The sequence below is a fragment of the Acipenser ruthenus genome, chromosome 9 (genome assembly GCF_902713425.1).
Source record: "Acipenser ruthenus chromosome 9, fAciRut3.2 maternal haplotype, whole genome shotgun sequence".
Classification (NCBI taxonomy): domain Eukaryota; kingdom Metazoa; phylum Chordata; class Actinopteri; order Acipenseriformes; family Acipenseridae; genus Acipenser; species Acipenser ruthenus.
The window spans coordinates 45,772,833-45,785,111 of NC_081197.1; the positions used below are offsets into that span (position 1 = coordinate 45,772,833).

At 37.9% G+C, this 12,279-nt stretch overlaps 2 protein-coding genes across 2 annotated transcripts in view; both read right to left on the minus strand.

Moving 5' to 3' along the window:
• LOC117405095 (cyclic AMP receptor 3-like) overlaps window positions 1–3,272 on the minus strand; it is a 110,090-nt gene extending 106,818 nt beyond the window's left edge. The window contains exon 1 of the mRNA XM_059030088.1: window positions 3,102–3,272. Within this exon, the coding sequence (XP_058886071.1) occupies window positions 3,102–3,182 (81 nt within the window). The 5' untranslated portion in view covers window positions 3,183–3,272. The remainder of the gene's footprint in view (window positions 1–3,101) is intronic.
• A 6,329-nt stretch (window positions 3,273–9,601) lies between these two features.
• LOC117405094 (mid1-interacting protein 1-B-like) lies at window positions 9,602–11,504 on the minus strand. Its single transcript, XM_034007887.3, has one exon. It carries the CDS (start codon window positions 10,797–10,799, stop codon window positions 10,317–10,319), a length of 483 nt encoding a protein of 160 aa, XP_033863778.2. The 5' UTR covers window positions 10,800–11,504; the 3' UTR covers window positions 9,602–10,316.
• Between the last annotated feature and the right edge of the window lie 775 nt (window positions 11,505–12,279).

The window sequence follows — 12,279 nt, forward strand, 5'->3', positions numbered from 1 at the left end:
TCAAACTTGCCAATTCCACTGCCTTCAGCACTTCTCTGAATGCGTACCAGGATTGGTTTGGAGTTTCTGATTAATCCTCATGTCAGCTGTCTAGAGTTTGAAATGGGTTCTCTGTATCAGTGTTAAAGGTGGGGAGTTTTATTAACAGGAGCCCAAACAAGAATCACAATACCGTTACAGTAATCTTACAATCTAGTGCTTTCTAGACGAGAAATCAATCAAAATCAAAAGCTCAGTTATGCTGGAAAGACCTCAAATATAAACAAGGACCTGGAGCATGACAACAGCTCTAGTTGAACACAAACAGGAAGCCAGCATGTCTTTTCTCTTTTTACAAACAATGGTGTTTTAATGCGTTCCCACCATGAAAAAGTCCAATGACCAACATAGTGCAGTATGTGGCATACATTTTGTATACCTTACAAAGGGTTTAAGCTAACCCTTGTTTTACAGCTGAAAAGTAAAAGCATACCAGTGTAATAAAGCATAGTGAAAGCATGGTAAAGCAGACTGTAAGTAAGCACGGTAAAGCATGTTTTAAAAAAACCATGACAAACGATGGTAAACTACGATAAATGCATAGTATAATCATGGATAAAACATGGGAAAGCTGCAAAATTACATTCTGCATTTACTGTGGTAAACTTGTATAAGAGTTTATAGTCCGTGTGACATTTTTTGGTCTGTTTGATAATATTTTGTATTCAATTATCTAATGATTTTGAAGTTTTCTACTTGCAGAAGCGTTTATGATGCAGTTGACAAACCGACTCAGATCACATGATAAGTTTCCATGTTTTTCACTCCACTGCATGACGGGGGTAAAAGTTAATATAAAGGTGGCTTGAATTCAAATGACACTGTACAGAAAAAACAGCTGCTCTAAGACAGAACAGGATAGAGGGGGCTCTCCAAGTTCAAACAATGTCACCTGTCACTTCTTTCAGCTGCAGTTCTGAAAGTCTGGGTATCACTCATACAGTAGAGAGTCTTGTAGATCAATTTCTGTGTTATCACAAGCCATCATTATGGGTCACTGCCTGTCTAGCAACATGGAAAGTCACTGATGATAGGAAAGAAAGGAAGCCCGCAATGAAAAGGGCAAGCAGTCAAATGTCAAAGCACTGTGCTGAAGTCATCTTCATTGACAAACGGTCTTTACAGGTTGAAAAGAGCATGTAAATAATAAAAGCTGATTTAATTAAACGACAACTACAGGGTCCATCAAGTGAATGAGGAAATAACAGTGTTCCTTGTGTACAAGATCAGAAGACTGTTGTCACCTACAATCATTGCACCCTGTTGTGCTTCGCGCTTTCCTTGTTTAAAAGTCTTGGTTTTTAATAAAAATAAATGTTAGTCTGCCGCAATGCTGTAAATGGACCTTTCAAGTCATTAGCTTGTCCAAACTGTACCATATCATTTAAGCGCCGCATGACAGAATTTCATCTTGAACACACTTCATCTAGTCTAGTCCACGTTGTCTTTATTTTAGATCTTCTTTCATTTCCAAGGGGATGTACAGCAGCAGTGCTGACTGCATCTGCCGCAAGGATCTGTGAAATGAGGTGGCGCTGGTGTATGTTTCCAGGTTGCCTAGCAACAAAACCAACACATTGGGCCCAGTTCATAATTTGAGCTCTCACTTGCAGCAGAGTTTCACATCCCAGTTTCAGTTAAATATGTGTGAAAATCAATTTAGGCATTCATCCATAGCTGCATAAATCTGCAGTGCTGTGTTATGTTTGGATATTAAAGCCAGACTACTGTTTTATCGATTTGATTGTTTCAATCTGTGAAATATGTCAGCATGTACATTATTATTATTATTATTATTATTTATTTCTTAGCAGACGCCCTTATCCAGGGCGACTTACAATTGTTACAAGATATCACATTATTTTTTTTACACATTATTTTTTACATACAATTACCCATTTATACACTACTCCACACTGCTGCCCTGTATGTACATTAACAAGTACATTCCATAGCTAGAAGCATCCACAAAATGGTATGCATTTAAACAATTTTACTGGTTTATGCGGAATACTACACCTCCACTTTTTTGCTCATATATTTTGCCAAATTATTTTAGTGACCAATTAACCACAAACTACTTAGCTCACAGAGTATTCAATGGGTCTTCTGAGTTGACAAGATAAAAGATGGAATTGAGGATTTTATACTAGTGAGGAAGGCTAGTTTATATATATATATATATATATATATATATATATATATATATATATATATATATGTGTGTGTGTGTGTGTGTGTGTTACTATACCAGGGCTTTGCTCTTTTATTGTTCTAGTATTGTTCATTTCCCATAATCTACTATGGCTTACCATGTTTTCAAATATACCTTAACATATGGCTCTGGGCTTTACAGTGCTCACCTATACTTTACCATGTTTTCAATATTCTTTATTACTCTTTCACATTTTTTTTATAAGGGAAGGTCCTGTTTATCAATAATAATAAAAAAAACGTCAGTAAAATGTGTTTATGAGTTGATATTGTTTTATTGCCGCCAGTACCAAGGCCGGCTATCAGCAGCAGTACCACAGCAAACCCTATTTCTTCTTTTAGATTGCTTGCTAACCTACAAGAGCATGAAAATGCAATGCACAGCATCCTACTGCTGCAACTTAAGTACAAGCAGTGGCATTCTCGTCTCACACACAGATTGAAGTAGTGGTACACAGGCTGAAACACGTGTCACCTGCACCTAATCTTAGGGCACTTCAGCCAACTGTACTGGTTAGAGGAAACTAAGCAACTACGTTGAACTATATAGTACTACAAACAAAAAACAGACGCAAACACATTTTATTTAAGTGTACAATTAAACATGATTATGATTATGGGTCACAGCGGTTAGAACACTTTTTGCCAAGCTTAATAACATTAACGTTCTTTGCACCCCTCTCAAATGTCCCTGGACTGCCGAATTCTGAAAAACTTTACATAGAGCAACTGCTATGCCGTGTTATTTAGTCCTGCACATGGATGAGCATAGTATCAACGTACCCTGGCCTGTATTGCTGGAGGCTTGTACCGTGTTGTTAATATTGCCATGCTTCTGCTGTACTTACACATTTGTAGTCGTCCGAGTTCGTAAGAAAAAGAGGGCAGCGGGTGTTGTTTTTATCATATACAACGTTTTGATTGTCCATTATAAAATTGTGCTAGTCTAATGTTTTGATGGCAAGAAATTTGCAACGTAAAGTCATTGGGTGCGTTCACGATACGCAGACTTTCGTCATTCTGCGCAGAATCTGCACAGAATCGGAGCAAGTAGCCAATTAATTTACAGAATCTGCGCAGATTTAGCAAAGCCTGCCTCTCGTGAACGCACCCATTGTGTGCACATGCCAGACAGAATTACAGGGAGAGAGGAGGGACAAAACTACTCAGGTCGTTTAGTCTCACTGGAGAGTTTCGAACAATGCTCATCACGGTGACATGTGTGTTTTGTAAGTTTTCGTTAACATCATTTACATCTACACAGGTTTGTATTATTATTGTGATGCTTTAATTTATTAAAATGACTTGAACTGTTAACGTGCAAATAACGATTAAGTACAGACTAAGGAAGTAGGAAGTAGCTGTTTAACCTTAAACCATCGCACAAAAGCAAGTGACACCGCAGTCTGTCAGTGAATTGAAATATTTACAAACCTCTGAAAATTAAATTTAACCTCCACAAGCCAGGATTAAAATAGGGTTACCATGTGGCTCCAGATTAACCGGACGCTGTGAGACAGAACGGGATTTCAAACTTGCCCCTAAATTGAAATAAATGAAGGTGTAAATGAACCATCCTTAGCTACAATTAATAATGGTGCTTAAATACCCGCATGCGCGTCAAATAATTGTATTAAACTAAGAATGACTTGCAGCCAGTCGCTATTTTTTTCTGTTTGTTAAAATTCAATCGCCCATATTATTCTGCAAATACAATCGCATCATCGTCTCGTTGCTCTATCGATAAATTAGCTATTCGTTCATTAAAAGAAGCTGATCAGTGTGAATTGTTTGCTGCGCCCAAGCAATTCCACCACAGCAGGATTAATCTCAGCAAAGGTGGAGCTCATTTATACGTGAATTACTTTCAATTTAGGGGAAATTTTGAAATTCCGGTCTGTCTCAAAGCGTCCGGTTAATCTGGAGCCATATGGTAACCCTAATTAAAATGACATACATCACAGATAGCTTTTAGGTCAAGACACCACTGATGTGATCTGATCTCAGAAAGCCTGACGCTGCAGTAAATTGGTCTACCAGGCTGTAAAACAAAATGTTTTAGGCATGGTAATCTATGGTTAATGCATTTGAAAAGCATGGTAAACATTGTCCCTGTGTATATATTTTGTTATACAGTATTAGGGTTACTAAAAACAACAACTTCACCTTTGAAACACTGACATCCTAGAGTAACAATAGGAATGGCTAAGACACCTCACATCACCCCACCACCCACACACTGGTATCTGCATTGAAATGCTAATGTATGCCGAATGAAGCCACTTGAATTTAAATTTACAGTAATGGGTTCCCTGCATTTGTCTGACTCCTAAAATTGCCGGCCAATTTTCTCCTTCAAGATGAGACACTGCAGCTTAACCCGCTGTTGTCACAATTTGTAGTAGAAAATGGATCTCAGAAACAACTGATTTTATATGATTTTTTAAAGGGAAATGTAATTGTATTTAAAAAAAATAAAAATAAATAGTGGTACATTTATGGAAAACCATTTAAAAAAACACTTTGGGGGTTTGCTGTACATCAAGGTTAATAATCAAACAGTCGGTATTGTCGATGTATGAATTATGTTTTAATGTAGTTATGTTGGTTGGCAGGTTGCCCTTGGAAACAAAGCCCTGGTAAATAAACACATTCCAAAAATGTCCACTTGTAAATTTTGTAGCGATCTTGGACACGCAGGCAGATCACATCACACAGGGCGAAGCAATCCAAACACAGGCAAAGGGCGGGCGCGAACCCGGGTCTTCTCGCACTAAAGCATAGCGCCGATACCGCTGTACAGCACACTACAATGTTATCTGACCGAAAACTGCTTCTATGCAAGGTACTATTAAACAAATGTGACACAGAAGAAAATATATTTAAAGAATAACAATGAATAAACAAACGTTTCATGAAATACATTCAGTATACAATGTCAACGGAATCGGTCGTAGAGTTTTTTTTTGTTTTTTTTTTTACATCTAATTGAATTCCCGCTGTTGTGTGTATGCATATGTTGCATTGCTGCTGGCCCATTGCTTTCACTACTTCTTTTTCAATAGCCTGAGAGTTAGCTACATAATGATATGGAGAGGCAGCAATTTCAGATGGAGATTACATTTGCATTTTTATTATTTCTATGGCTCATCCATAACTTTAACATTCAACCTTAAGATGTTCAGTAATGCAATTTTTATTTCTATTATTACTGCAATACAGCTTGAATTGTGGAACATGTGATGGTAAAGTGTTAAGAGGAAATTGTCTTTAGAACTCATCTTATAAAAAAAACAGTATATTACCTCAACGCTGTGGTTTAGCACCTTCTACTAGCAACTTTGTTGTTGTTTGAACTTAATGTTGAAAAGTACTGCTAACACATACATAATACAGATGTTGATGTTTTATATTATTATTATTAGTAGTAGTAGTATGTTTATTATTGTTATTATTACCATCTAATAACACTATAAGCACTGAACATTTTTTTATCATTCTATTCTTATGACATGACATAATATTCTTTACCTGTCAACCAACAGGAAACATACTTTAGCATAAGTATTTCAAAAGTAGTTAGAAGACAGGAGAAAATAAATAGCACAATAATTTAATTCAAACACTGAACACTTTTATATGTTCAGCAACACAGATTATGACTGACAACGTACAATTTTTTTTAAACAATTGGTGCACTCAAAAGTGTAACTCAAATCCTTTCAGAGCTTTACAAGTTTATACCTGTGTTAAATGCTATGTTTTAATTTAAAACAGTTTGCCTCCTTATGTTTGCTTAAAATCCCCAAGCCACCTGCCTTAATTCAAGTACACAAATTCCACTTCAAGAAAGTGAATATACTGAGAGTTACTTTCAACAAAATTGCTTAAAGGCATAAGAGTTTATAACATTTATAAAAACAGACTTCGAAAGAATTAACTAATAGGACATGGGGTTTGATTTAATCAACCTAGACCCTGATAATCCACAGCTGGATTTCTGTAGAGAATTTTACAGCGCTGGGGAATCACCCTGGATTGCACCAACCAAAAATAGGTGGTTGGTGCATTCCAGGGGGTTGTCTGGTGCTGTAAAATGCTCTAATAAAATCCAGTTGTGTCTTTCCATTGGTTCTTCTTTCAGAAACAAAAAGAGAATACAGGTATCAAACTGCTGCTGATTGCTGACCATATTCCTCTTCATCTCTGACCTTTATAATGAGCATTGTTTTTGACCCAGACATGCTTTTGATGTAGAGAACATTCTGTCTCAGATTTTTCCTACCGGTACAATTGCTAGCACATGTGAAAGTTACTGCCTCAGAACACTTGCAAACAGTCATTTCAAGTAATGAGGACACTCCCCCTGCTTAGAGCCCAAGGGAGATTCCTTTGAGGTCTATTGAATGTAGATGAACAAGAGGGCCACTTGACAGAAGTCTGAGTTCAGGGACTTTGCAACAAAACAGCTAATATGAAAAACTGTGTTCCACTTATCCTGTGTGTTTGCATGGCTCCGTTGGTGGTTGGAACTTTGAGAAAGTGAAGTGATAACAATATTTTTCTTGTTTGCCAAGTGTTTGGGACTTTATAACTGCTGTGTCTCATTATGGGTTTCTTTCCTGAAATCATGCAGGCAAAGCATCGAACAAGCAGAATAGTTTCCCATATTTGCAGTTATTAACCTCTGGAGTGAGCTAATATATACTGAGGTTAATTTAAGGAAATGCGTTTTAAGAACATATAAAATCATTAAGACATAAATGAATTTAAATGAGCTTCTGCAGAAACTCATAGCATGTACTTTTATTGCACTGTGGTAAAAATAAATATGACTCAGAATCCTCCGAGTAGTAGCAATGTGGCAGTACTGGACCACAGAAACATCCGGTTTCCTCTGTACACTCTGCAACCACAGCAACTACAGTTAAATATATACATTCTGTATAATTGATCCATATGCGATGGACATTGCACTGTAGAAGTTACTAAGGGCAGATAATCACCATTCCTTCAAATTAAGTGTAAATATTTTCCCATTTTTTAAATCCACAAATATAATTAGTATACATTTATATGTAGGGACATAATATACTTCAATTTCGTGGTAATACAGTTGGTACACAAGCTATTTGTATGCACCCTCAGAGGGGATTCTTAATTAACGGTTAGATTTGGTAGAAATAGGTAGAATCAGTATTAATTTTGATAAATGCTCAGGTACAACCAGGGATTTACTTGCAGGCCACAGGTTGGTCTGGACGTTGCATTTCACCGTGCTTATGTCTAAATAAAAGTACTCATACCAGCAAGCTGCTGGTTGTCTGTGCCCACAATGTGGTGATCATTTAGAGGAGACTTTAATTTAAACATATCACAAATCCACCACACTGTCCGTAAGGGCAGGGCTTGTTCAGGTTTGTTGTTTAATTCAAAATTGAGGTGCAGTCAGCGCCTGCTGGGGCCATGCCTAACTGTGTTCTTTAGGGTTTTAAAAATACAAAAACGCATTGATAGACACATCAGTCACGTTTATTACAATGATATTTGAGCAATAACAAGATGTAGTTGTAAAAAAAAAGTATTTGTGGTTGGAACATAAAGGGTTTTAAAAAAAAAAGATTCTGACTTCAGTAAGTAGACAAGACCATGAACAAGGGCTCACTTCAACCATAACATGTCTTTGTGATAGTTGCACATGCAGGACGTATTGCTGGCTAAGCTGGTTGGACAACATAACCTGCGATTCCTGCCTTGGGATAACTAGGTCCTGCTCCATTCAACTTCTTCACAATAATGCAAAAACAAGAGAAAAATCACAACACATGCTTGCTTCCTTCACCTGGCAATGCTTTAACTGCTCCAATTACCACAGTAGTTCAGCGCCTCCAGAAATTAAAAGTGTTTGATATCTGGTTAACTTGATTCAGGGCTGGCAGACCAATAGAACATTGCGATGCAGGCTGGTCTCTCTGCACCATTTATAAACGCTCTAATGAGTACTTCATTAAAAAGAGAACATTTGGGGAGGCAGGCGAGCATTGCATCTCCTGGCATTTTGCTGGAAGAAATCCCATTGGACGAGTTCCACGAAAGCACAAAGAGCTGGCACAGATGCAGAGCCATCCTAATCAGCAAGGGGTGAAACTCACTCGACAAACATGTGACTTCAGTTTCCTCCAACAGCTGATTTTTTTTTTTTTTTTTTTAATACAAGGCATCAACTTAATTGATGTGAAAACATTTCAAATCTGAAGAAAGTATGTGGTTAAAATTGGCACCATAAAAAAAGGATTTTACATTAGACCAAGAGTGCTGAGGGCCGCTCATAATCTGAATTACTTAAATGAACCAATAAAGCGAAACGATAATAACTGGTGTGAAAGAATCTTCCAAGTTTAAGAGATTTTCTAGATATGTAAAACGCTAAAGTGTGACATGAGTAGTATGGTTGTTGTGGATATGCAGTGAGGGGCAAACAAAATCAAAGGAAGCTGGAGTGAAATCTCCCTAGAGGTCTGAGGTTTTATATATTTCTGGTGTTTTCTCACCAAGTTGTGGGAATTCCCTAGCTTTCACCAGCCGAGCAAAAAACTTTAACAAAATCATCACAAGTTTTTAAACCTTATCTCTGAATTCAGCCACTGTTTATGCTCTCTCTGTGTAAGAAGCAGAAATGGAGATTATTGAAAGACAGGCAGGCAGGACGACTGCTCCCGGAAGGTGATGTATGAGAACACCAGGATCACTGCCAAGGCTGGACTCCAGAGAGGACACATTCACATGAGTAGAAACTCACTCTCGTCCTGCACACAATCCTGGGTTTCAGAAATACCCTCAATTAAGTATTATGTATATGAGCAGGAGGCAGGAGTTTGTGCAAATAGACCCCTGTTAAATATTTTGTCCTCCCTTATCTTTAAAAACAACTCCAAAATGTAAACCCACAGACTCGGCTACGAGTAGATTTAGAAGGGTGCAAGTTGCTAGCACTAATAATAATACATCTGAAATCAAGGACTGGGGTGAAGGATTAGTGTGAGTTTCTAACCCTGTAGATCAACAGATGCAAACACACCCATTTCATCAGCTTTAAGGAATCTGTTACAAACAGGAAGCAGGAAGTGCATCACAATAACCCAACCTTAAGTTAAAATGGTGATTCATCTTATTTATCTAAAATCAAATTCCAATAATTTCATATAGCTCATATGGTTTATGTTTGTTTTCAATAATTTTTCATATCACACTCTTATAAAAGTCACTGAATCTTATTAGTGTTCCAAACCATCCAGCCTGCCTACAGGTTTCACAGAGTATAAAAGCAATAAACAAGAGAGACAGCAAATAGACGTACACACTTTTATTTGTTTCTGTACAATCTTTGTCAGCATGTAAAAAAGAAAGTCTAAAGAATCTTTTACAGCTTTTTAAATCATTCATATTGTACAGTCATGTCATGGAGAACTTCATTACTCTACACAATTAGGAAATAGAATGATCAGTTGGTTCCATGAGTTCTTACAATATTTATAACATGGGTTCATTGGCTTTTTGTTCCAGCCTCACATCATTTTGCTAGTAATATTGTAGTAGCAATATCGAGCGTCACAGACAATGTACGACATCGCATCTTGCAATCCCGTTTGTGCGTTCCGGTTAGATTTTATAATTTTAACACATGCAGGTGAGAAAAAAAAACAATTATACATTCTTGTTATATATATATATATATATATATATATATATATATATATATATATATATACACACACACACACACACACACACACACACACCAATAGACTAGTGCAAATAAAATGATGCAATCTCAACCGAGAGGCCGCCGACAACCACGCCTAATACATTTTTTAAAAACTAGTAGGCTAAGCGCTTTGAAGAATAGAGATACAAATTAAGAAAAAACTAAAAACAATAATGTAGTTTTACTGTTAAGTATATATTATAATTATTGTGTTTAACTAGTTTTCCGCGGTTTCCATTTGTAAGGCGCAATCTAACATATTAAAAGTGCGCCTCCCCGATCCAGCGGAAATTAGCCATTATTGCCCCCAACTGCCGATGCCGATCTCTTGCTTGTATCGGTTGGTGAGGGTGTTCGCTTTCCTCGTGAGCTTCGAGAGAACCGTGTGGAGTCCGCTCAGGTGAAAATGAAACTGTTTCTGCAGGTTTTCGTCCTCCTCCTGGGGGTCGACCCTGCAGATATCCACGGCGGTGCTCAGCTTCTCTTTTTTCCTGTCGTCTCCCTGCTGCAAGACACCCCACTCAATATCGTTCCGGATGGATTTGAGCAAAACATAGTAGCTGTACATGTCCCTGTCTGTCAAGTAGCTGGCAGCCCCGTTGCCTCCGGTTAATACTACAGCGTTGTTAACCTCGCCCTTCTCCTCATACTCCAGCGGCACGTCCCTCAGAAGGCTTGGTACCATCACAATCTGGTCCATGTTGTTAACCGCCCCGATAAAGCGGTTCATCGCACTGAAAAGCGAATGCCTCTGGTTGTTGGACTCCGAAATCTGCATCATATTTGCAATAATTCTCTTTGTCACACAGCAGTTTATCTTTGCAGCAGTACACGCTGTCGGCGTCCTTAAGAAGCAAATTACAGACAGGGCAAACTGCAAGCAGCCCCTTTCAAGTCAGATTAAGAGTCTTAGGTATTTTTCTTAGCACACTAAGTAGTGCTGCTTCACTAATACTGCCTCTACAGTATTAGTAATCAGCTTGGATCCTAGCAACGGCAGTGGCTGGTTTCTGAAGTGATACAAATGACTGTAACCTGAAGTAGTCGTTGTGTGCAGTTAGTTCCCCATGCAACCTGCTCATGTTCTGTGGCAGCAGCAGTTATACAATGACACAACCTAGGGGTCTTCTCCTTTTGAGTTTGGCACAGAATACACCCAATACGATCCGCGGTGGGTTTACAGCCGTGTTCAAATCCGATCAAGCATCTCCTTGTAGTTTCCTGTATTTCTTATTTTTCACCCAGAAGATGTGACTGGGTTGCTGTTCCTTTAGTTTATGTATTTATTGCCAAAGCAAATGTATGGCTTCCTTCTTGGTTCGGGTCTTTATATGCAAAGGTGTAAGCAGGTGCCTGCCTGCCTCTTTCGTTGGATCCAAACGGCCTGAAATAACACACACGGGCTAGTACATTCGACTTCTTAAAAGCTCCTCCCCTGCCTTCTCCTCTCAGATATTCATGCACGCCGAAGCCAACTTTACTGGTCGCAGACTGGTCCCTGTAACCCAGCAACTGAGGGTAGAATAGGGTGTGACCCCGGATTTCACTTCCGTGTTTAGTTATTCTCAATTTTTTTTAAAAAAAAAGATTAGTGACCTGTGTAATAATAATTGCTACTTAGTAGTATATCCCACCACTTAATTATATGAATGTGTGTGTGTCTGTTTATGCAATATTCAACTATTATTACTCTTATTAGGCCATATTTTAAAATAGTTGCATATTGGGATTTAAAGAAAGGCTCCGTTGATCTGTTTAGAGTTATGTACAATTGGATGGAATCACGGCCATTAAAAAATAAAAAGCCTACTGTAACATTTACGTTTTTAATTTACAGAGTGACACGTGTTTTTCCTTGTTATTGACTGAACTTACTCATTCTATTTTGAGTAAATACAAAAAAAAATATCCCTTCGCGTTTACAGCGTATTGTTATTTTTTTATTTGGCTCACAAACACCTCAAAAACAGACACATCGTGCTGTCATGGTTATTTTTGAAATTTAAAGTAACAATAATAAAGTATAATCTTCTCACAACAGTCATGCACAATGATCCACTTGTTGTACGTAGATAATGAATATTTAAAAAAAAAAAAAAAAAATTAATCAGCCCACAGACTTTACCCTCAGTTTCAGCCAATCACATTCTTGCCGGTCGACTGCTAAAAGATTTCATTCTGAATTGGCCAATCAGAGTAGGATTTCCTCGTCTGACTCCTTGCGTTTCTGATGCACGGGCTTCTGCCACGTTAGAGCTAAC

Bases quoted from the DNA above. Each gene is read 5' to 3' on its own strand.
- LOC117405094 (XM_034007887.3), bottom strand. From the start codon at position 10,799: ATGATGCAGATTTCGGAGTCCAACAACCAGAGGCATTCGCTTTTCAGT.